The sequence below is a fragment of the Astyanax mexicanus genome, chromosome 1 (genome assembly GCF_023375975.1).
Source record: "Astyanax mexicanus isolate ESR-SI-001 chromosome 1, AstMex3_surface, whole genome shotgun sequence".
Taxonomy (NCBI): Eukaryota; Metazoa; Chordata; class Actinopteri; order Characiformes; family Acestrorhamphidae; genus Astyanax; species Astyanax mexicanus.
In genome coordinates, this window is record NC_064408.1 from 82,399,033 (window position 1) to 82,425,334 (window position 26,302).

The following is a 26,302-nucleotide window of genomic DNA, read 5'->3' on the forward strand; positions in this document are numbered from 1 at the left end:
CTCTCACATAGAAGCTTGACAAAAGAATAAAATAATTTTGGTAAAAAATTGCAGTCTTCAACCATAAAACATTAAGAATTCACCTTTTAAAAGATTAACTTGGATGCCTTAATCCCATCAGTATCAGCAGAAATGTATATTTGTTCAATATATTGAATATAACCATTGTTAGACCCAACATATATACAAAGACCCAACATATATATAAAGTCAAATATACACTAGTTTCTTTTTCATGACATTGGCATGCCAGTGTATATGTAAAGTTAAACAGAAACGCACCGAAGTTATGTACTAATTCTTTTAGTTAACCATGTGTGTATTTTGGGCATAATGTAAATGTATCCAATCAGTGTGTCACTTGCCACTACCTTTAAGAGTCAGGTGTTCTCAGACTTCTGCCAAGACGGCAATAAACCTCTGAAGGTTGACTGTTGTCTTGGCTGTTTAACCCTTGTGCAATCTTAACATTCTGTTTACTCTCCTTGTCCTACCAAAGCCCCAAAATAAAGCAGCCTTATTGAATTTAAAATCCTCCAAATGTGTATTCTTCAGGATGATTTTTGGATGGCTGGTGTGATGAACAGGAGAAAGGTGGATGGGATGAAACGGGCAGCTGAATACACTGTTGGCCCTGTAGTCATTCTTATGATGTTTGCTGCTGTGTGTATTAGAGACAGTTTAGAGAGAAATTACCCATAAGGCAATCTTTGTACTCTAATGGTGAACAGCCCACATGGAAACATAAACACAAACAAAGTATCACTGTTTCTAATGATGGGGTTGCTTTAAGAAAAAAAACGTAAAACTTCAAGTTGGAAAAAGATAGTTTAAGGTATTTTTTCTACAGCTAAACATGGTAGCAGGTCACTTTTGACCCCCAAGACAACAACAGAAGGGTTAAGTCAGTGGCTCCCCGGTGTTTTCCGCTGCTAAGATAGCAATACGCCAGAATTTTACCTGAACACACCTCACTTCCAGACCACCATGCCAATCGGTGTAGATATATGTAGATATATTCGAAAGCTCCGACGCTATTTAAAGACACAGGCGCAAGGTGTGAAAATTGTGTGACTGTTGCTGGGGTGTAAGATAGCAATGAGTATCTCGACACACCTTTTGCAGGGTGTACAAAAGAGCCCCTAGTCTACAGTAAAGACTACAATATCTCTCCTAGCGTAAGTTAAGCACTTACAGTATACCTTTTCAGAAATGACTGTATTTATTTCAGTCTAATGTTTTCTTACGCTGCTTTTCTCACACCTCCAAATGGTCCTATAATTTGAGTCTAAAGCAGACTTATTGAGTCAAGCTGAAACCTGAAGTGACAAATAAGACTTGTTACGTGGGCTTGAGGCGTCGGGAAGAAACAAAAAAAGATGAAGGTGTGAAAAACCTCTCCATCGAGTGTGACACTTGTATTTCTCATGTACACCAGTGCTTTAATGGCTCCAGCAAGGTGTGTAAAATGCCTCAGAAAAGACCCTGAAAAATCATCAGAGGAAGACTGATCGATGCATAAACGCGCTCCTCTCGGATCGGCTCCTTTTTGGGCTGCTAGTGGAACCGCGTTGGCTTTCGATCTCCTTGTGTTCCGCTGGAGAGGAGCGCTGCATCTTCAGCTAGCGGGGAACAAAGGAGCTGTATTATTATGTGCATATCTCAAAGCCCTGGATGCCTGTCATGGCAGTCTGCAGTGAAGGATCCCAGCGGATCTAAACTGCCTACACCTTTCTAGTCTTTCATCGCTCTGGCTTGATTTCCTCTCTTTCATCCTCCTCGCAAGATTCTTCCGCGCCTTTTGTACAAAATCGCTCCTTGTGATTTTATTCCTCTGATCAACTGTTTTTGCTCCCGGATTCTGGATCGTTCCTTTTTTTATGTGTGATGATGTGTTCTCTGTGCGTTTTAATGTGCACATCTTGTAAATATTATATAACGTGCATGCTAAACAACATTTCACACGTAATATCAAGCCAAAGCGCAGTTCAGCCCATCATAAAACTGTGCATGGTCGACGAGCTAAAGATAGCTGTGCCTTTGAGTGTTTGAACGCGTTTCATTATTTACTAGTGCCGCTGTAGCTGAGAATTGGCTTGTGAGCAGCCCTCAGATTGTTTATTCTCCAAGTAAAGTGTCTTCCAGAAATCTACATATTCATATTGATGCATAAATCTTGCATGAATGTTGCCTTCCCTTTTAGTGTTGTGGCGGCGGGAAAGAGCATTCCGCGCTCCACCTCATTCTTACTAAATCTAAATTGGGTAATAGCCTCGTTTTTTCCACATTAATCGTGAAACAATTCGACTCGTAGAAAAAACAAAAAAATCAAAAAATATTCTTGCTGTGGTTATTGCCTCCCATCAAGACCTCTCAGAAACAGCCTGCGTGAGACAATGTCGTGCACTGTCAGGGAATGGCTGGCTCGTTCAGGGCTCGCAAGTGTTTGATGGAAAGAGACACAATAGTCAAAGGACATCCAGTACAAGCCAGACAAACAAAGCCTTTGTGCTTGAGATGTTTTTTTTGGCGGCTTGCAGACTGCCAAGAGTTAGCCACAACATGAGCCCACTGAGGAGAGGCAGTGAGGAGAGGCAGTGAGGAGAGGCAGTAGTGAACGTTGTGTCATTTTTGTAGCTCTCTAGAAGAGATAGCAGGATATTACTTTTTCTTTTTTTGATATCTATCCTGACATTGATACTGACTGACACTGGCTCCTGTGAGAGCTTCATACAGCTCTGAAAAAAGACCACTTTGGTTTATGAATCAGTTTTTCTGATTCTGCTGTTTATAGGTAGATATTTAAGTAAAATGAACTACGGACAACATTTCTCCCAAATTCCAAATAAAAAAATATTGTCATTTACAGCATTTGTTTGCAGAAAATGAGAAATGGCTGAAATAACAAAAAAGATGCAGAGCTTTCAGACCTTAAATAATGCAGCGAAAACAAGTTCATATTTATTTAGAGTTCAAAAATCAATATTTGGTGGAATAACCCTGTTTTTTATGCATCTTGGCATGTTCTCCACCAGTCTTACACACTGCTTTTGGATAACTTTATGCCACTCCGCTTTTTTTTAACTGCTGCTGATGCAGCATTGGCAAATAGCATCACAGCTCGCTTCAGAGGAAAGCGCAGCGACTCGGATTCAATACATAAGCTCACAGATGCCTTGTGCTGATAGACATCATCCAAAAAGAGCAAGACCTCGCAATCTCCCGATCATAGTGGCAGCGCTTAGCCCATTTGTCCCTACCATCTGTATAACATGTAGAGCTTATTTGACTGATTTCTCCTAAATAACACGGCTTTATTTAGTTCAACTTGAGTGGTATATCCAACTGGCGGTCTTGGACAGCGGGACGTCAATCAGTAATTCTTGTTATATCATCAGGATCATGCCCAGACGGTTGGCAGACAGACTTATCCAGTTATATTGAGCTTTTTTTTCTTTCTTTTTCTACGCTGTATCCTTTTACTACAGCCCTCAGTTTACTAATATGCAACATTCTATTTGAGGTTTAATTTAAGGTTGTCCTTGAGAAGTGGGAGATACTTCCACACAGTCAACATAATGGCAACTCCCACACGTGCGCTGCTGAATAGCCAGTCTGTTCGGCATTCTTATGTTAATGTCGCCTCTATTGTTATCAGTCGATCTGCCTCGGTTTGATTTACTATGATATAGAGCAGCATATTGCTCATGTTTCAGGCCAGATTTATTCCAGAATTTGAGCCGGTTTTCTTTCCTCTTTTTCTTTTTCGCTTTTTGGCACAGCAGTGCGCTCTTACTTTTGTAAATGACCCCAAAACAAAGATCTCTGTGCTGTGTTTTATTAGTCAGGATGAAACAGGATGATGCATTTTAATTGCACTGACCATTTAGTGCCTTTTGGGGTTTGTTTGCTGTTGCTCTCTCGTCTTTGTAGAGCACCATTTAGATGGTTGGCAGGAGCAGCATGGAGTTGGATTACTGATGGACAGTGGAAGCAAGCCAAGATGCAGCCTCTCTCTCTCTCTCTCTCTTCTGCTCACTCACTCACTCACTCTCTCTGTATCTCTACCCCATTCTCCTGTCCCTCATTAGGCTGTGTTCATTGTGTATCTAATGCTGTGTTGCTGTGCGGTGGCAGAGAGGGCTACGCTACCGCTAGCTCTGGCTCTTTTAAATGCAGCATGGTGCATGCTCTCTATTCAGCCTGACACAGCTGATTGATTGGCTTTTGTCTCACTGATTAGAGGCAGCTCGTGTCTCCACACACCAAAATAAATATACGAATGGGGAGAGAGAGACAGACAGACAAAGACAGAGAGAGAAAGAGAAAGAGAGATCCTTAGCTTTATCACAGAGAGAATAAACTTTCATCTCAATCAGAGACTGAAAACTGGAGTGCGCACTTCACCGAAATCAACTACGGTGCTACGTGCTGGAGCTCCAGTAATGAGATGCTGAGTTCTCTCAGCCAAGCAATAATCAGAAAAGCATAAAAGAATGGAAAATGTAATGACTAAACCGGTTTGTTTACACAGCTCCCTAAATATAATTGTATTAGAACGTTTAATAATTTCTCCTGTGGCCTTTCAGCTGTTATACTCACCAGCTGTACGTCTCCTGGCCACCCACTTTACTAAACTGTGTTTGTTGGTACTTTGTACTGCGGATATCCATACAGCACAGTTCAATTATTCTAACCTAAAAGCTGTGTAATTATTGCAGAGGGATGAAACACACTTTGACCTCTTTGAAATTGCTGTTATCACAGACACTAATAAAGCATGCTGTTATTCTCTATTAATTATTTCTCTTGCGTAGCTCATTGAAACGATTGCAACGAGTTGAACGTTCAAATCAATATCACATTTGTGCTCATAAGTACGAGAGATTTGCACATGTATTCATGCATGGGTGAGTAACGGTGAGTAAGTCTCAGGCTTCAGAAGTGTTAAAAAAGAGTACTGTGTCAAGTCTCCAGTTCCTGGGGTGTGGATCTGAGTCGTGTTTTGGTTCTATAGGGTGTAAGTAAAGCCCCAAGCCTTACTTCTAAGACGAGTATAGAGTTCCAGGGTTGTGAGTTGAATCTCAAGCTACTACTGAGTCCTAGTCAAGTCTCATGTCTCTGGAGTGTGATGCCGGTTGCTGGGTACAAGTCTTAAGTTGAGTTTTAAATCTTTTGGTGTGAGAAAAGATCAAGATTTAAGTCTCTAATATCTGTGTCCAAAATAAGTCTCAAGTTAGGGGTGTGATTCCGAAGCAAGTCTCGAGACTCTGGGGTGTGAATGAAGTCTTAAATGTCTGAGTGCAAGTCTAACTGTAGTTTTCTAGTCTCTGGGTGTGAGTCTGGGTATGCAGGTGTGCGACTGGGGCAAAATTTCTGGTCTGTAGGTGCAAGTCTGAGACAGAGTTTTAAGACACTCGTGGGTAAGTCAGTTTCTAATCTTCTAAAGTGTCAGTGAGAGTTTGAATAAAAGTTTCTGGTCTCTGGGTGCCTGTTTGAGTCAATGTTTCTTGCCTCTGGGTGGCCGTCTGAAGCAAGGTTTCTTGTCTCCGGGTGCGAGTCCAGTCTCTGGGGGTAGGTCTCTGTCAAAGAGTCTAGTATTTGGGTGTCTGTCTAAGTTAATGTTTCTTGCTTCTGGGTGTGAGACCAGTCCCTGGTGTATGTCTCAGTTGAAGTGTCTAGTCTCTGGGTTCAATTCTGAGTCAAAGTTTCTAGTTTTTAGGTATCCGTCTGAGGCAAAGTTTATTTGCCTCTGGATGTGAGTCCAGTGAATGGGTCACTGTGAAAGTGTTTAGTCTCTGGGTGTCTGTCTGAGTTCATGTGTCATGCCTCTGGGTACGAGTCTAGTCTCTGGGGGTCAAAGTTTCTAGTTTTTAGGTATCCGTCTGAGGCAAAGTTTATTTGCCTCTGGATGTGAATCCAGTCTCTGGGTGTGGGTCTCTGTCATAGTGTCTAGTCTCTGGGTGTAAGTCTAAATCAAAGTTTCTAGTCTGTGGGTGTCTGTCTGAGTCAATGTTTCTTGCCTCTGGGTGTGAGTCTAGTCTCTGGGTGTCAGTCTGGGTCAAAGTTTGTAGTTTCTGGGTGTCAGTCTAAGGCAAAGTTTCTTGCCTATGGGTGCGAGTCCAGTCTCTGGGTGTAGGTCTCTGTCAGTCTCTGGGTGTCTTGTCTCTGAGTGCAAGTCAAATTTAAAGTATCATGTCTCTGAGTGTCTGTCTGAGATAATATTTTTTGCCTATTCTCTGATTGCAAGTCTTGTCTCTAGGTGTCTCTCTGAGTCAAAGTTCCTTGCCTCTGAGTGTGGGTCTATTCTCTGGGTGTGAAATTGAGTTAAAGTTCTTGCCTCTGAGTGTGAATCTAGTCTTTGGGTGTGAGTCTGAGTCAAAACTTCTTATGTCTAAGTGTGAGTCGAGTCTTTGGCTGTGAGTCTCAGTAAAGGTGTCTAGGATCTGTGTGCAAGTCTGAGTGAAAGAGTCTTTCTCGGCGTCTGTCTGAGTCAAAGTTTCTTGCCTCTGTGTTCGAGTCTAGTCTCTAAGTGCACGTCAGTTTTGAGTCTGATTTGTGTCCAGGTCAGGTCTCAAGATCTTATTAAAACTAGCAGGGACAAAGAAGGAAAAAATTAATAAATTAAGATATTAGTACAAAAATGTAAATCTAATATTAGTGGGCATAATTGTGTATCTACAAATTGGTACTTTGTGTTTGAGGTCACATTAATGTGGTTGTAAGTGAAACATGTTTTGCAATGCTTGCAGTGTTCCACACCCACCCCCCGTTTTTTTTTTTTTTTTTTTTCGGGTTAAAGCTGTCACCTCTGTTCTGCCCAGTAACAGATTTGGCTCTCATATTTATTCATCTAATTACTCATGTATACATAATTACCTGATAAATCTGTTACTTTCAGCGCAGCTGCACCACAAAGCTGTTACATCAGCGTAGATAAACAGGGCCTCAGGGGCCACATTAGTGATGAGGGGGCTATGTCTCATCTCCAACTAAAACACACCGTCTCTCAGACAAACCGTTTCTCTTAATTCTTGCACTGGTGCTGCATCATAAATATGTGAGCCATAATATACTGTACACACTAGACTGCCACTAGATTTATGTTTATTTATCTCCAAGGAACACATTTTTACAAAAATAGACATTTATTTCTTGTGTATGCTTAAACAGGATATTTTTACTAGTTGAGTGTTAAAAGAGTGAGAATAAAGATGGACTGATCAATGATTTTGGTTGGGGCAGTATCAATTGTTTATTGTCTTTCAGGACGATCGGTAGGTTGTCAATACCAATACCAAGGATGGGGGAGGATGCCATATTTATCTTTCTAAACAAGCTTGATAATGCCTCATTGTGCATGGCTTCTGTAATGTTTTGCATTGTATTTTGAGAAAAAATTGTATTTTTGTTTTGTAATCAGCCACATTTTAAATGCTGTAAAACACAAGCCCCAGCAGTGAGAATCTGTGAATCTGTGAAAGGGTTGCTTGTCTGGTACTGAACAACATCACTTTGGATGTGATTCCTTAAGCTTTCTAACTGTTGCTTTTGTTCAGTTTTAAAAATGGTGGTAAAACGTGATCTACGTAGTTGGCTGGGAGGTTATGCTTGGTTAAATGATGTTTGCTAGGTTTGCTTTGTTCTGATACTGGGCTGAGTAATGTACTCTTTAGAGGGGTATCCAGTTAGTGGTGTAAAAAAGTCTTTACTTTTCCTCCTCTCTGACATGTTTCTAGAGTGGGGGAGCTCCTTGTAGTACCTTTGAGATGCCTTTGAGGCATTTGTGATCCAAAATGAATCATCCAAAATGAGTATGTGATCTCACTAATGCTCCTTTGGTTGAATGCAGTCAAATCCTCACAGCAGTGGTTAACTAACATTTATTGTAAGGCTTTACCAGGACAGCAAAGACTTTTTCTTTTGCAGGGAGGCAAAGAAAGACAAACTCCCAGTTAGTTCCCTTGATATATATATTGGCGTACAGATATATGAAGTCAGTTTCCTGGACATGGATTAAATCCAGACCTAATCATAGAATATTTTTGACTTTTTTTGGAAAATCTCCATTCAGAATGTTGTAGTACAAAAGCATAAGCTTGGGAAACTGACTCATATTGTATATATGGGTTTATTTATTTATTTATTATTATTATTTTTAAATTTGTTGTACATATTACTTGCAACAAATGCTGGATGTAATATTACTAGTCTCTTTTAATGAAGAGAAAATATTTTTATTCCTTTAATTGGTGCTTTCTCAGTCCGTCCGCTTTTTGCAGAGCTGGTGTTATTTAGCCATTTTCATCAGGCATCTGTAAATGCTGAACTGAGCTAATTAACATGTTTTGATGTTTCTTTTTGTGCTGCTGCATTAAAAAACACCTAACAATACCTCTGAGGGTTTGGTCTAATGGACGTGCACGTGTCACACCGATAGAGGTTTCTCAGCGCTGTGAAGTGTCTGGCTTTGTCGGTGCTCTTGGGCTCGCGCTGTTTTTTTATTTTTTATTTTTTTTTGAGAGCGGGAAGAATCTGTTAAGGAAACAGATGGTAAAACATCAGTCATCTTTTAAGCCTTCTGCTTTACAAAATGATTAGTGAGGGAACGTGGAAAGAAGCCAAGATGAGCAGAAAGAAAGAGCGGGATTCAGGTGAGCCAAGAGAAGGAAGAAACGCTCTGCAAACACAATGAAGAGTCAGCCAGGCCTGCAACAGAGGACTTTTCTGCGTCACTGATTGCTGCTACTGCTGCAAGGTTAGACAAAACATTACACCAGTACCGTGAACAAGGGAGAAAGCACCACGAAGTGGAGAGAGGGAGCGCGGCGAAGTGCGGAAAACTGCGGCCTTCCTCTACGCTGCGCAGCCGGAGTGAGAAAACGTCTTAATTAACTGCATTCTTCTTAATCACTTTGCCTGTGTGAGGCATGCCGGTGGTGCACGGTGTCAGCAGAGCGGTGTTTATTATGATGGAGGATGAAGGGTATGTGTGTATATGTGTGTGTGTGTGTGTGTGTGTGTGTGTGTGTGTGTCGGGACGTAAGCGCCTGCCAGATGTACGCTAGCAGCGGCACAAAGGAGACGTCCAGACAACAGAAGACATGTCCCACTGGGGAGGTCAGCAGCTGGTCAGCACAGGACCCCAGACAGGACCCACTGATTAATAGAACCTACAGCACAGGCTGATGACAAATTTCTGGCGTGAAGTGTTGTTGGGTAACCTAAAGGTTATCTGTGGACTTGTTTTCCTGGCCGGGTGAGTGCAGATGTATTAACGTCTCAATGTGACTCACCGCGTTTGACATTGAAACCACCGTGCAGCTATTCCAAGCACATATTCAGGTAAACAGCAGCCAGTGTCATGATATGAGCTTACCTGGGCTTTCATTTCATTTATTTCATGCAACAATATCTCGGAGTCTTGTTTTAATAATGTTTTTATATGTATATATATTGTGGCGTGAGGAGGCGGGGGAGTTGTGGGTCCGCCCCACGCCAGAGCGCAAAGCCATGCCTGTCTCAGCTGGCCCGCATGAGGGCTGATTGAGCCGCCAGTTGAGACAGGCATATATACTCAGCCTCCGCCATCATTTGGGAGGACTTTGACTGGGGAGCTGAGGGCTGAGGCTGCACGGACTCGTATTTAGCCTTTAAAGTAAAACTAAGTAATTCTACAGACTCTAGAGCCCCATTGGGCTGAGTTATGTTTTGAGTTGTTTTTGGGTGTGGTGGAGGGCATTTAAAATAAAAGGTATGATTTGAGTTCATTTACTCCCCGTGTCTGTGTATCTCTGTGAGCTTCCTCCTTCCGGGTCACAGTGGTCACGCCCCTTACCCCAGGGGCCTACCACAATATATATATATATATATATATAGCTAGGTAAAATGAAAAGGTTTCTATTTTCAGTTTATTACATCATTGTATTATGAAAGATATGACTATTTTATTAGAGAATACAATGTACACTTGTTGATATAGCATATTTAATCATTATACAGTATATTTAAGCAAATACAGTAGAATAGTATGCACCAGCTGATATAATAAATCCAAGATATATATATATATATATATATATATATATATATATATATTCAGCAGTTGCAAGATATTTTGGTAGTTCTAGTGTAGTTACCGTATTTTTCACACTATAAGGCGCACTTAAAATACTTTAATTTTTCCAAAAATGGTCAGTGCACATTATAATCCAGTGTGTTTCATGTATGAATTCTACCAGTCAGGATGTAAGAAGCAGTTAAGCCACTCAGCTGAAGTACAGAGTTATACAGTAGTTTCAGTCTAGTTCTCCAGCACCAGAGCTAAGGTAGCATTAGCATTAGCCGCTATCCTCTATTTCCCCGTTCAGAGTGGAGTATTATCAGCCTGTAGCCTGCTCCTAACCCTGGCTAGCACTGCTGAAGCAGTTAGCGGCTAATGCTAATGAAATTGTTTTGTGGTTTGTGTTGTGATTGGTGTGGAGCAGTGGATAACACCACCGCCTGCCAGTGAGCTACTACATAGAAGACTGGGGTTCAATTCCAGGCCTAGGTGACTGTGCTGTGCTACACCACAGGAGTCCTTGGTAAAGACTCATTGACTACATTGGCTCATCTCTGTAATAGGAATAACTTTGTAAGTCACTCTAGATAAGAGCGACAGATAAAATGAAGCAGAGGATTATGGGAATTGTAGTGAAACAGGACAAATGGGCAAGGACAAATTTACTATGTAATACTCATCAGTAACAGAGATTGCAGATTACAGGTATAATATATAAACTGCTTGCTACTGAAAATGAGCACATTTGCACTGATTGGTGCTGTAGAGTAAAGGAAATGGCTTTAATCATAGTAAAGATCTGGTTTTAATCATTGATATCATTTATTAGGTGTTAGACTTGGACATTTTTTTTGTCCTATTTAATCTTCACTACAACGTTTTTTTTTTTTTTTGGCTGAAAATGAAAGTGCTACTTTTGACCATTTTCAGCCGATATATTACAGTGGCTGAAATGTCGGTGCACCCCTAATAAGCAGAGTGCAATTCCTTCCTTCCTGTAATTGATAAAGAAAAAAACTGTTTTTCAGACAGGAGAGAAAGTCTACCCTTAGCAACATGCAGCTCTTCCTTTTTCTCCCTTGCGGCTCCACAGCATAATTGGCAAACAAAAATAAAGTAATAGCAAACAGAGTTTATTAAAATAATCCTTTGCCAAACAGTCTAATAGTGATTACGGGAATTATTCCAAAAATAAGGCTTGTAATCACTGGAATTACTCTAACGTAGCCTATAACTGCAAATTCTCACCTCGCTTTAAGCTTGATGTTTCACTTCTACTGCTTGCTGGTCTCATAGCAACACAGACATAAGAGCCTCATGCCATTTTACTGTCAAAAAAACCTAAAGGCCACTGCACACCAAAACACCACACCATGCAGCGGCCGAAAAGTCTAAATCATTGTTTATGAGGAAGCAGCAGTATTCTGCATCGACTTTCAGTGGTGCTCTGCAGATTATAGATCTTAAATTTCCTATGAATGGTACTGTTTCTGCTCTGTGTTAAGAGCAAGATCACAGATGATGTGTAGGTTGAAGATTAAGTGAAATAGATAGTGTAAATGGTTAATGGTTTGTTACTTCAGATAATGTGCACAAATCTCGAACATATTAAAACCGCAAGTATATGCAGATGCATTTTGCTGGTATCAAATTTGAAATTTACTAAATTAAGCTGACGCAAAAGTAATTCAGTTATGTCTATGTAAGTAGATAGTAAAATAACTTGCATCTGTGTATCTTGTTAGTCTGATGCATTCTGTGTGCTCTCTGCTACCCAATTGCAATTAACATAATATTGCAATATTATGTTTTGAGTCACTGTGTTGATTTTCAAAAATGACATATATACATTTTTATTGATAGTTTATGTGTGAAGATAGTGGTTCATTTTGTGTTGTATTTAAATCCCAGCCACTAGATAGCAGTGTTGTTCTCTGTCATTAGATTCCACTGTTCTGACTAAATAAAACGTAAACTTTCCATTGCTTTTTTGTTTAATATGACAGTGTGTTTTCATACTGTCATTTTTTTCTAAGATTTGATTAAGGGTGGCTTTCACATCTGCCTTGTTGGTCTGGAATTTTAGACTTTTCAGTCTGTGGAAGGGGTAGTGAACCACGGTCCGGACCAAAGACCAGAGTTTGGTTCTACTAAAGCGGGGTCCGGTTCATCTGCAGTGTAAAAAAATACTTTTCTAGATGGTTCAGACATTCAGACCAATTACAGGAAGTTAATTCAGTCTTTAAACAAACCAGAGGAAAAAATATCTGTTGCTGTGCTGAAACTTGGTGCTGACTTTGGTCTGGGTTCCAGATGTGAAAATGCCATGGATCCAAATGATTGTTCATATAAGTATCAAGAGTTTCAAATAATCTAATATAACTTGAATGTTCTCGCTTTATTAATTCACCAATATGTCAAAATATATAGCAAAGAATGATGTATTTATAATATTGTGTAAAATATAGCAATATAAAAGCACTGCTGTTTTTTTAATATGCAGCCAATATTGATGGATAAGTCTTTCTAGCGCTGTTCTCCTTCTACATCCATTTCAAAGGGAAGGCGCGATTTAATCACCCGGCTTGGTCAACAGTCCGGCTCCTCTGAGTTCACTGTTTCATTTTCACAAAGGGCTTTGAGATCCAAGATCAATTCAAGTGCTAGCAGGCTGGGGAGCGCAGGTGGGGCCTCGGGAGCCATTAGCATTAGCTGTATGAGGTTGGGTCGGTACAGCTCCGCTGGGAATAAAGCCTGATCCCTTCCTCCTCCCCTGCCTTTGAAGTGCCATTGCTTGTTGTATCGGTGCCGGCGTCATACCCAATCAGCCGGCGCTGAGATTGCGGCATGCGGCGCAGGGAAACCGGCCTTGCCAGCTTTAATTTCCCAACTGTCTGTGCTCTTGTGGGAGGGCGGCAGGATTGACTCCAGAGATCCTGGCCCAATTAAGCAGGTGTGTGATGGGGTTAGACTGCAGAGTGCAGAGCAAAAGCCATGCGTGTGGCCTGCAGACACACCGCCTCGCCCTGCCTTCCAGCACACAACGGAAAATTCATCATCTCACACCTCTCCGAGACCTGCCCCTTAAACTAATCTCAGAGCAAATGCAATGTGACTGCAGCTATACACGGGGTTCATTCCAATAAAAAGCCTGGGGCAAGAGTGTTGATTTCTCCCTCTAGGATTTTATAACTATGTTTTCTGCATCCTGCTGGTGGGTTAATTCACGTGTGTTTAATTGTCTTCTCTTTCTCTTACAGATTAGCATCTTGGAGCGGCAAATATTTGATTTCCTCGGTTACCAGTGGGCGCCGATTCTCACAAACTTCATTCACATCATCACAGTGATCCTGGGTCTCTTTGGGACGGTGCAATTCAGACCACGATACGTGACTGGGGTGAGTTTGGAGTTCATTTCATATTTTTATTCCACATCACATTAGTCTACACCACAAATATAGTGCCCAAATCAATTTAGTTTTTTTTCTTTTTTTCTTGTTTTACAACCTTTCCAGAAATCCTCAGGTACTGTATCAGACAAATCATATTCTTCTTCAATGGATATCAGTGAAAATCTTAATAATCTGCAAAACTGCACATTACGATACGTTAAAATAGAGAAGCATGTCAGGAGATTGTTACTAAGTTGCTAAATTGTAGTAAAATATGTTCCAATGACTGTACAAAACGTAGACATTGTACTTCCATTCCCGTACTGTCACACAGGCCAGAGCAAGTACAGACACTTGCTGATAAAATAGACAGAGTTCATTACAAAAGGGGCTAAGCTTACAAGAGTTACAAGAGAGGGACAGGCAGGGTCAGTAACAGAATAGCAGTAAATGTTAGCAACATACTAGATAGTAGTCAGACAAAGCAGGGTAATACACAGTAATTCCAGAAGGCAAGGGTGAAGGCAAAAGAGGACATTTCGGCAACAGGAAATCAATAGAAAGTGCAAGGCAAGTGACAATAACAAAGATAACAAACAAAAAAGCGTTGGTAGAAAATAGGCAAAACAAACACTAGCATGAATCGTAGAAGAGCTAGGAAAACTAGATTCAATACTTAACACAGAACAGAGCAAACAGAGGGGGTATATATACAAGGGAGGACAGGTGAAACCAATTAGTAGCTCGGAGAGCAGGAACGCCGTAGCCTCATGTGATCAGTGTCAGAGTAAGGAAAGTCTGGTGTGGATGGATGCTGGAAAGTGGAATCTGTAGTAAACAGTTTAGAGTCCGGAGCAGGCAGACTGACAGAGTCAGGACTAACACTTACATCTTACATTACATTTAGAAATTGTATTTTATGTTCTAAAATTCACAAACAGACTCTGAGCAATAGAGACAAGAGTCACAATCAGAAAATCCTTCTCATTGACTCAACCTTCCCCCTTCTTCTAAACAAAATCAAAGCTCTCAGACTGCCTTCATTGAGCATTATTTGTCCACTGTGCTGGTACTGGTTTGTCTCTTAAGTAAAAGATTTTCACAAAAACAGATGTAATCAGTAAGTTCTACTACATCTCAGCTATTACATGTAAGAAACAGAAAGGTCCTGCAGTAACTTTTGTAGTCAGGGCTGTCAATCACACCATTCTAAGTATGACCTCACCTTTTTATGATATCACAGAATAACGTTTGAAACTTTTGAAAAACTTCCTGCAGCAGTATTTAGGTGGTATTTAAGTCAGTCACCTTAACAACAATTGTTCCCCTTCCTTGATAGCGAATCGCCGCCGCTCACACCCCATCCCCCTACAATCGATTTAACTCTATTCAAATTAGAATTAAATCAATTTAGCTAAGTAAATGTGGTAGTAGTTTATAACTCTTAGAAAGTATAGCAAGATACTTTTTAATTAAGATATTTAAGATAAGTCCATTAAATGCATTTGTTTTCTTAGAAAGTGTTTTTTTCCATTAACTTAATGTTTATTAAAGAATAAAGGTAATTAAATGTGCTCAGATAAATTAAAATAAATGCATTATTAACTATGCTATTATTGCGTTTATATAACTGTACACTTTTAAAGTAAACTTTACAATATGATGGTAGAAGAACAGTGGTAAATCAATAGAGTGGTGGAGAATAATTCAGTAACAGCAGGGTGCTGAGGTGATCAGTGAAGCATAGTTCAATTTCCCCAACTTTTGCTGTCAGCCTTGTTGATGGAGTAAACTAGGTGTAGATTTTTTAGGAAACACAGGCACTGAAAGTTTGAAGTCCATGCATACCCATTCATGTACAACAGGGGGATATGCCTCTTAACTCTGTGGAGATTAAGAAAGTAAGAAAAGTATTACAGAAAATGGTTTCTTGAAGGAAATACAAATCTGGTAGACCTTTCATGTCAAGCTTTTAGTTTGTATATTTGATTGTCTCGCATTATCTATCTATTTTTCACATTTATGAACAGACCTAAACTCCTACTTAAACTGAACTACACTGCTGGGTCTAAGTATAAGGTGTGAGGTGTTGTCTTGTGAGTGAGTTTGAACAATGGCCAGAGTGCTCTTGGCAAGGTGTTATAAATGATTGGATTTTAATCAAGGCCAGATGCCAGGTAATGCCAGAGAGATGGAATATCATATAGCATCCCTCGATCCACAGAGTCACATATGTAGCAGGAATACATTAAAGAAGACATTACCACCCACAGTGGACAGCGCAATAGGCGGTGATGATAGTGACTGTCTGTGCCTAGCTAGAAGTGAAACATGCAAAATGCTACTTCGTCGTGTCCCATGACTTTTGGCATGTCAGTATAATTGTTATTCTAATTCAGCATGGAGGGATCCAGTGGCTGGCAAAGAGCCCAGTGAGGTCCATCCACTCTATCTAGCGTCCTGACAGCTCCTCAGATTTCCAGAGGGTAGGAACGGCTCAGTGCACTGCATCAGTCTGGATGCTCTAATGATCTGAGCTGCTGATAGGGCTGATAGAAAGGCCAAACCTTAACAGACAGCCTGAAAAAAAAGAAAAAAACATACAGAACCTGCTGCCTCTGGAGCTCCTCAGTGTGAATATGGAAGATATGGTGCTGGATTGCTCGGCTAATTGAAGTCAATGGCTCAGCCTAGCTCTCCTCCCACCAAGAGACATGTGGGAGGCTCTTTATTATATGGCTGTGCGCAGGAAGCTGCAGCTACAGTGTGTCAACTGCTCTCTAGTTGGGGGAGAACCATGGCACGTTGACCCATGACCCAGCCTCAGGCACTCAGCGGCATCCATATATTACACACCCAGCGTGATCTGTAAATGAACAAGTACCGTCCTCCACCTGAGACTGCTGCTACCTGCCTGAACCCACGTCCAAGGTCATCCTCTATAAACTCCCAGCTTAGTCATCCCTGTTATAGCGCTATAAAGTCTCATAGCACCCTTCATATTCACGCTACAGCTGTTCTAAAGGGGTTTCGCAGGAGCTGATTTAGTGTTTCGCTATTTTCGTAGGGTGAAAGAGGCACAGGAGTGTTGTGCATGAGCTTACATTTCTATTACTGTTGTCTATCACAGTATGAAATTGATTCTTTAGGATAACAACACAACTTCTTAGTCCACCCCTGTTTTTCACAACAATGTTCTTTTGCTACTCAGTCCGAAGCAATTGCTTGTCGTGTAAACTACTAAACAAGATTCAAAATTGTATAAAAACATTTTTAAAAAGTTTGTCTGGGCAAAAACAACTTTTTTTAACATGTGTAACACTAAGTTTCTAAACTGAAACTGAAATGGTTCATTCTGTTTCCACATTCTGTTTTGTTCTGGGACCTCCTGGATGAGTTGTCCATGCCCTTTTGGAATCAATTTGGTCAGCCGGCCACTCCTGGGAAGGTGCACCAGTGTTCCATGTTTTCTCCATTTGTGAATAATAGCTCTCACTGTGGTTCACTGGAGTCGCAAAGCCTTAGAAATAACTTTGTAACCTTTTCCAGACTTTTTTTTTACTTATATTTGAATGTATAGACTTTTGAATGTATTCACACCTAATATATATCTTCAAAAATGGTAAGACTAGAGTGTGTATGAGATGAAAGCATCAGAATATTGATGATAGTTTATTATATGGTTTATTACTTTGACAAAATACATGGAGAGCAACAGGCGGATATATTTTTCTTGATAATCACACCTCTAGGATACATGTAGATTACTAAAAACCTGACACTCAGAGCAGCCTATGCCTTTCAGTATTTTGATCAGGACACACAAAGACCATATACAAAAAACTATATACAAAAATGTAACTAAGTTCCACCCTTTCTAACCATATTTGGATTATGTTAATGTTTGAAGGGATTCCTAAGTAATTAAGCTGAGAACACAAGGTGCGATTTTGGATGTAAAATCCATCTGTAGGGTTCTAAGGGTTAATAAATGAAATCATCATTTAAAAGTGTTTTTTTTTTATATTTACTCAGGTTACCTTTGTCTGATATTTAATTTGTTTGATAATCTGAAAAAAATATAAGTATGACGAAAATGCAAAAACAAAAGAAATCTGTAAGGGGCAAATACTTTTTCACGCCACTGTATGTGCAACTTCGTCTGCCTGTTATGAAGCAATAGAAAACACAGAAGTTTTCCACAGGAGTTCCACACACTAGTCCCTCGTAGAAAAGTACTTTCACCACGATTAATGTAGATTGCAGCAGCATTTAAGCACAGTTTAATAGATTTACATCTGTGAAATGCCACAAAAACTAAACTATATATATATATATATATATATATATATATATATATATATATATATATATATATATATATATATATATTTTTTTTTTTTTTTTTGCAATAACCTTATTCCGCAGTACTGTTTTTCTTAGAATTTGTACTCAGCCAACATATGTGTAACCTCTTTTGTCTGTTATGAAGGAATGGAAAATATGTGAATTGTGTTTTTTTTATTGCAAACATGTCTCACAATTGATTAATAAGATAAGTTGTTATTTAGTCACAATGCCCATTTCAATTCTCCTGTTTCCACCAGAACTGTCCGTCAGGACAATAAATTATTGTGCCCTAAAACCAGCTGTTTCAGTTTCATTGTCCAACCCCTGTATACAGTAACAGTCAAAAGTTTAAATACACTTTGAGGTCAGTGTTTTTTTTATTATTATTTAATGAATAAGATAAGAACCACCTAAATGCTTCTTTTTATTTAGGTTTACTACATGATTCCTTATGTGTTCTTTGATAGTCTGGATCACTTCTTTATTCTTTTACTACATTAATGAGAAGGTGTGTACTAGGGGTGGGCAATATTATATCGTATTTAATATATCGTGACACAGAAATATCATGATATTAAAAATCCATATTGTGATAATAGGGATGTTCTGTCTTAAAAGTAGTCTATTATTTACTGTGAAGTGTTAAGTGTATTTATTGTATAATTGTTTTAGTTAGCAGTTTATATCGTCGCTGTCCTATGAAAAACACTTATCTACATTTTTGTTAATTTTTAGTTTACTACATAATTTGAACAAACAAACTGTCCCTTACACTGTGCCAAAATTTCTTAATGCAATTAAATTTTTTAACCAATAGAAACTCTTCAAAATGACCTGAAATAAACTCATTGACTTCCACTAAAGTTTACAAGTTTTTTTCTGTTTTGGTGATCAGTGTTTTTCATTGGACAGCGATGATATGCATGCACTAAATATTCTGCAATATTTTTTGCTGCATTATATTATTTTATGCTATATTATTTATTTTGCCACATTATGGTGATTCTGTTATACCATTATACTATATTCCTGAAATTAATTAATTATTTTAGTTTTCCTATATCACCAAGTATATCGTTATCACAAAAATACCCTGAAATATCGTGATATTATTTTAGAGCCATATCGCCCACCCCTAGTGTGTACAAACTTTTGACTGGTACTGTAGGTAAAAAATGAAATGGTGGAATTAGGTAGCCACTAGCAGCTTTTTAAAATATAACAATTTTGTAACAATTTCTGTATGACACAGAAAGTAACAGTTCTATATCCTGATCTATTTTATGATGGCCAGCTTGCTCCTCTGGAGGCTAATTTAAATGAGGTGAAGGGTGCATTGCCAAAGTCTCTGAAAGCATCACTCACTGCTGAAATGCTGGGTTTAAAAAGGTTAATGGATTCATTCAGGGTTTTTACTGTATAGTTTGGGCTCATTTCTCAAGGACAGTAGTAGTTGTGTTTAACACTGTTTTTATTTTGCCTCTTTTCTTAGTATTCTTGCTGTGCTGATCATTTCACATGGATATTTGACTCATTGTTGTTGATTCATATCGTGTCGTTTTTTGATGAGATTTACTGCATGCGCCAGAGCGAAAGCCGCCCTCACACCCTCCTACACAGCCTCTACAGTGGGAAAAACGGCAGCCGTCTCCTGGCACATCTCAGACCTGTGAAGGAGGGTTTAAGGCACACATTATCAAATAATTAATTACAGAGAAAACATCCCACTTATGCTTTCGCAAACCAATTAATCATGCATATGCACCAGTAGGTTCAGTTGGCTCATGAGTTCTTGCGCTTGATTCTAATCAGGGTTATGTTTCTCTTTCCTAGTATGCGGTCTGGCTGGTGCTCTGGGTCACCTGGAACGTGTTTATCATCTGCTTCTACCTGGAAGTGGGTGACCTTTCCAAGGTAATGGATACATATTATTTTGATTTTGTGAAACAGGGCTGCAGGAGGGAAGTGTGTGCGAGGTGTAGATGTGTACATGATCAAAGGGTTATGATCTAATTTACTGTAGATACTGTAACGTGTTTGCAGGTGTCTGTCTCTACGTGTTATGTAGCAGTGAAAAACACTGAACAGCTTAAGTGTTTTACAAAAGTTCCGCACACACTTAGTCCCTTGTGAAAAAGCACTTTCACCACGGTTAATGTTGATGATAAGTGCATTAATGAACGTCTATTTTCTGGTCAATTTTCGTACATAAGGCACACTGTAACGGATATATACAGCTCTGGAAAAAAATTAAGAGAACACTTTAGTTTGTGTCATTTTGCTATTTATAGGTCTATTTTTGAGTAAAATGAGAATTGTTTTTTTTTTCTATAAACTACGGACAACATTTCTCCCAAATTCTAAATACAAATGTTTTCATTTGGCTGAAATAACAAAAAGCTGCAGAGCCTTCAGACCTCAAATAATGCAAAAAAAAAAAACAAGTTCATATTCATAAAGTTTTAAAAGTTAAAAAATCAATATTGGGTGGAATAACCCTATTTTTAATCACAGTTTTCATGCATCTTGGCATGTTCTCCTCCACCAGTCTTACACACTGCTTTTGGATAACTTTATGCTGCTCCTGGTGCAAAAATACAAGCAGTTCAGCTTGGTTTAATAGCTTGTGATTATCCATCGTCCTCTTAATTATATTCTAGAGGTTTTCAATTTGGTAAAATCAAAGAAACTCATAATTTTTAAGAGGTCTCTTATTTTTCCAGAGCTGTATATTATTTGGATTTTGTGAAACAGGGCTGCAGGAGGGAACTGTGTGTGAGGTGTGTATGTATATGCCTAAATTTCCTTCGGGATAAATAAAGTATCTATCTATCTATCTATCTATCTATCTATCTATCTATCTATCTATCTATCTATCTATCTATCTATCTATCTATCTATCTATCTATCTAGATAGCAAAGGGTTATTATCTTATTTACAGATACTGTAACTTGTTTGCTCAGTTTGGCTTTTACTATAATCTACTAAACTATATAAAAGTTGTTAACTTGTGTGTGAAGCTCTGAAAGTTGAGGAATGAGGAAGATGTCGTTGGTCATGGTGTCTGCACTCAAGGTCATTCCTGAAAGTGAAATTCTATCTTTTGATAGCAAAGGTGCTCAAGCTCTTAGTCCAGATCTATTGTTAGCTTGCCTTTGCTGGTCTATTGTTAGCTTGCAGTGCTACTTACATCACGTCTATACAGAGGCGAATACATAAGGAAAATTACATCATCCTCCCTCTCACTACTCCCCATCTCCCCTTCTTTCATTTCAAAAGGATAAATTATTCCACAACACCTCATCTGCTCATGTAAGTAGAAAAAAAACGAGCAGAGATATAATTAAAATGTCAAAATGTCAAATATTGTATCCAATTAAATAGCAAACCAGCCATGTAAGTTGATTATCAGATCCATAGAGCACTGCATATGTATTAGATTTTCAGTTTAGAGAAAAAGTGATGGTTCTTCTGCAGCAAACGATACGCCTCTGGATTATATTTTGATTTCTGTTCAGTGCTTACTCTTTATCATCTGTGCAAATGGAAACCTTCGAACAAAGTCATTCAGGCTCCTGTTGTTCTGAGTATGTGATACTAATGCTGTCATTGTCTTTGATACTAAGGTCATACCTGTTACATGCAGAATGTAAAAAAGCTTATGATCCAAAACTGACATAAATATACCGTTTTTTTCTCTTTAAAGCTTTAAAAGCTACTGGGCCAATAACAGAAACTTTAAAGTACCGGAAATATTATGAGTCTTACCTCATAATGATGCACAGAACAAGTAAAATGTTTGGACGCCATCCTTTAATTCAGTGTTTATCTTTATTTGTATCTGCATTGTCGACACATATGAAATTACATAGTACAAAAAAAATGTGTGGCCACCAAAATCCCCTGAACTAAAACCAACTGAGATGGATGAAGGAAGGAATGATGGACAAAGGAAAATCTTTAAAAAATATTATTTTTTTGTCTTATGACACTTTGTTGTGTCAAATTATTGTCACTGTTCCAATGCAAGACAAAACCATGGTAGGTCAAACAAGTTCAGCCCTGTCTCATAGTGAAAAACATCCACATCGGTTGTTTGTTAAGATCTTTTAAAATGACTGATTATGTTCAGAGCAAACATGATCATGAAATGAATACAAACCACTCACGAATTGAGAGTTGCCTCGTCTTACCCAATGATACTGTATCAATGAAAAAAACAACAAAATGAAAATTGTAACTTAATTTACCCTAATCTAGACCTAAACCTAACCTTATCACTTATTCAAACCTCACTAACCTAATCATAATTCTTACTGTTTCTCGAGATTTTCTTTGGCATTATCTCCCAGCACGTTTTATCAGTTCTTCCTCGGGTACATGTCAGACAGGTTGTGTCTGTGTTTGTGTGTGTTTATTTTACTCGACAGTGCTACCAGTGGACAGGTAAAAAAAAAAAATAAAATAGGTTGCATTATCCCTTATTCAAACATCACTTACCTAATCATAATTCTAACTGTTTCTCGAGATTTTCTACAGCATAATCACCCAGCACTGGTTTATCAGTTCTTCCTCGGGTACATGTCAGACAGGTTGTGTCTGTGTTTGTGTAGACAGGTAAAAAAAAACAACATAATATGTTGCATTTTAGGAATGGAACCATCGACCAAGATGGAGGTTTTTTTTATGTTTGTTATGTGAGATTACGTTGAACGGTTCATCTGTGAAAGTTCACATAAATAAAAAAAACTAAGTGAATAAAAGGTTTGGTGTGCATAAGGTGTGAGATACAATAAGTTGTATATACACACAAATCAGTGAATTGATTTCCAAATAAATCCTACAGCTGTTACTGTTGGTTTCTAAAGAAATAAAATAGAGATAAAACCCAGAAATACTTTCTCATTTTTTTTGTTTGTTAAAGCGTATGTATGGAAAATCGAGTACAGGAGCGTAATTGTCAGGAGTGAATGATAATGCAGGGCTGGTTTTGCTGGGTTATGCATCAGCACTGGCCTGTATTCTTAATGATGAAAAATGGGCCCATGGCAACAGCAAAAAGGCTTGTGTTTTTTTTTTTTTTGCCTTGGCTGCAGATCCGCACTGGAGATTGATTACCTGATCATTAAATCACCCTGTTGTTTGCCTAGTCAATCTGGATCACCTCACTGCTCTGTCACTACTGTACAATCTTATCAAGCATCTCAGACAACAGATGGAACCTTCACTTTATATCAGTCTCTGCTTTCCAGCTCTGCCATGTCAAAACGTCTAACGTACGGATCGTCTTTTCAAGCCCGCCGATCTGTCTTTTTGTGAGAGTGCCTCAAAAGCCTTCGGGTGCGGGGGTCTGTTTGAGTGCTTGAGCTGCTCTTATTAGTAAAGCATAGGTAGAAAGTGTGTGAATTAATGAGACAGCGATGTCAGGGGGATGATTTACCCTTCTTGAGGATTCTGAGCTGATTGTATCTGCTGTGTTGCTATATTGAAGACGTTCTAAACTGTCTAGCTTGCTTGATTTGCATGTTTTTTCCAAGCCGTTGGTAGGAGCCTTTCCAGCAAACATTGTTGTGTTTCGTAAAACACGATGAACTTTCAATGATGTCTCTTGGTAATAAGGGGTGTCCTGAAATTACACTTGTAACCACACACTCCTCTAGATCCAGGCTGAGTGTGTAGATCCGGCTCTGTCCCTGAGGCCTACAGTGTCCGCTCGCTATAGCGATCCTGTTGGATCGACACTGGTGGCGGCCCCTTTGAAGCTTTGTCTCCGGAGAGGCTGGCAGGCTGTCACTGCAGCAGCTCAGAGGAACGATAAAAACAAGAGCTTCTGCCCGAGCTCGAGCTCCTCCACAGGCCTGTACTGCTGCTTTTTGAGAAGCCTCTTTCTCATCTCACAAGTGATCTTGTCAGTCACTCTCTGCCGAGGATAGAAAGTCGACCCAGAAGCCTCGGCGCTCTGTCTAGCTGGAGAACCGGAATCCTCAGCACCACAGCATGACGATCGTGCCGTGTACGTTCTTGCTCGCTCCCGCTTTCCATAATACTTTCCCTACTTTAATTAGTCAACAAAGTAATAGCGTATTAGTTAGCATGATTTATTATTTCCTCGTGTTGGGTGCAGCTCATCATTTATTAATGGTGGTGTAATGTGTTTAACCAGGAAAGGATCCGTCGAGACTCCCAGAAGCAAATGCAATTAGATTTAGATCGTACACATAAACAAATGAAGATAAATAAACGACAAGCCCCGCTCTCTCTTTCTCATTAGGTGATGCCGGCCCTCCGCGCAAGTCCAGGCACATCCCGCCTCCGTCATTTCGAAGGCAACACACCACCTTGTTGTGCCGAAGGCAAAAAAGCCTGAAAGAGTGACAGAATTGATTGACACAAATACAATTTCACTCCTTGGGAAAAATCCAATCAGTGTTGTTTGCTTTCCAAGGTGTTTGCCATTCTGGGTCAATCTAATTTGCACTTGAAGAAGAGGAAGGTACAGCGGCCTGCCTACGTCGCAGCAGGGACAATGGCCTCCATCCACAGCTTGCCGATGCACATTGTGCGAATATTCTGCACCCTTCATTGTATATACCTTTTGTGTTTGCGTGTGTTTTGGCCGCGTGCAGAATCTCCAAGCTGAAGCACATTTGGAACGAGATACGAGAGCGCTTCCCGAGGCTCAGGGCTGAAGTGACAGGAAAAAAGCAGGGGAGAGAGTACGTCTGGAGAGGCAGAGTAAATAACACAGCAGCCGCTTCCAAGCAGATCCGGCCAGCCTGGCAGGGAGAGGAGCTGATCGCTCTGCTCTGTTTCTCACTCTAGAACCACAGTGTGTTAACCATCCACTCAGCTGGGTTGAGGACCATTCGGATGAGTTTACAGCACGTTTAGTTCAGCTGTTCAGTGATTTTAAAGAAAGATGTAGCATATAGAAGAAGCATATAGTTTAAAAACGCTAGAAAGCATTTAGTTCTTGCTCTTTTTGAAATACAGTAGGTCACCCTGCGTTGTAGATTCATGTTGCATGTGAAACTGTTTTCTTATAGCCCATTTCCTGCATTAGCCAATAAAAGAAAACACAGAAAACAGACAAGTGAATCACGCCAACCAGTAAATTAGAATTCATGGCTTCGTCCATCTTGGCTTATGACCGCCCACTGCAGAGCTGTAAAGAGAGTGTCACAGTGCTGTTAGCCAATCAGAATAAATATTCATGAGTAACAACGCGAAACAGGAGAACTGGAGCACGTTTTTCACAAAAACTGGCTCACATGGCATTCATTCATACTAGAGACCACCACAAAATAAAAAAATATATATATATATATATATATATTGTGATACGCCCCTGGGGTTAGAGGCATGATCACTGTGACCCAGAAGGAGGAAGCACACAGAGATACACAGACACGGGGAGTAAATGAACTCAAACGTACCTTTATTTAGGTTTTTGAAATGCCCTCCACCACACCCAAAACTCAAAAGAAACATAACTCGGCCCAATGGGGCTCTAGAGTCTGCAGCAATAATGTAAGTTTAGCTATTAGGTCCGTGCGGCCTCAGCCCTCAGCTCCCCAGTCAGACGTCCTCCCTTGAGTGAGCTGAGGCTGAGTTTTTATACCTGTCCACCCCACACCAGAGCGCACAGCCCTATGTGTCCCAGCTGGCCCGCATGAGGACTGATTAAGCAGCCAGCTGGGACACATAGGGCTGTGCGCTCTGGTGTGGGGTGGACCCCCAACTCCCCCGCCTTCTCACGCCACAATATATATATGAAATGGGACCTTTAACAGCATTCTTATTGATATGACAAAACGGAGAATAATCAATATACTCTCTGCAACAAAATATATCTTACATATTTAGTAAAAACAAAAAGAAATAAACAACAGTAACTTACTCAAGATAACAGTGTACCAAAATAAATAATGTAACCAAAAATAAGTGGAAACACTTCTTCTGAATCCTGTATATATACTGAAATAAAGCAGATTTATAATATCTTAACCTTGTAAAATAACTTATAATACATTTTAAAGTACAGTTATAAAGTACAAGTATGTAAGACTATCAAAAGGTGTTTCATAATGCCTTATGACATCTGCTCATAAGAACATGGAACATACTAATATAAGGCACTGTGTACCCTTAACCTTAATGAATTCAATGTGTGTACTTTATATCATGTGATGTATGTCCCTATACTTTGACTTTATTATGCAAGCTAATAGTGTCCATTATAAGGTATTAGGTATGCAATATAATGCATTATAAATACAAGAGTCAAATCATTGTTACCAAATAATCTACAACAGTATTAAAATACACAATGAAATAAAAAAGTCTTCACCTGGATTTGGGTAAATAAATAATGTGGGGTTGATGCTGCATTTGGTCAGGTTTAGGTTCAGCAACAGTATGTGCTGAAAGAATGAGGTCAGCTGACTACCTGAATATACTGAATATAGACCAGGTTATTCCATCAGTGGATTTTTT

At 39.5% G+C, this 26,302-nt stretch overlaps 1 protein-coding gene across 1 annotated transcript in view; it reads left to right on the plus strand.

Moving 5' to 3' along the window:
- The window catches only part of nkain2 (sodium/potassium transporting ATPase interacting 2), a 272,618-nt gene that overhangs the window by 80,814 nt on the left and 165,502 nt on the right, over nucleotides 1-26,302 (plus strand). Inside the window, exons 2-3 of the mRNA XM_007255398.4 lie at nucleotides 13,324-13,461; nucleotides 19,639-19,719. Of these exons, the coding sequence (XP_007255460.1) occupies nucleotides 13,324-13,461; nucleotides 19,639-19,719 (219 nt within the window). The remainder of the gene's footprint in view (nucleotides 1-13,323; nucleotides 13,462-19,638; nucleotides 19,720-26,302) is intronic.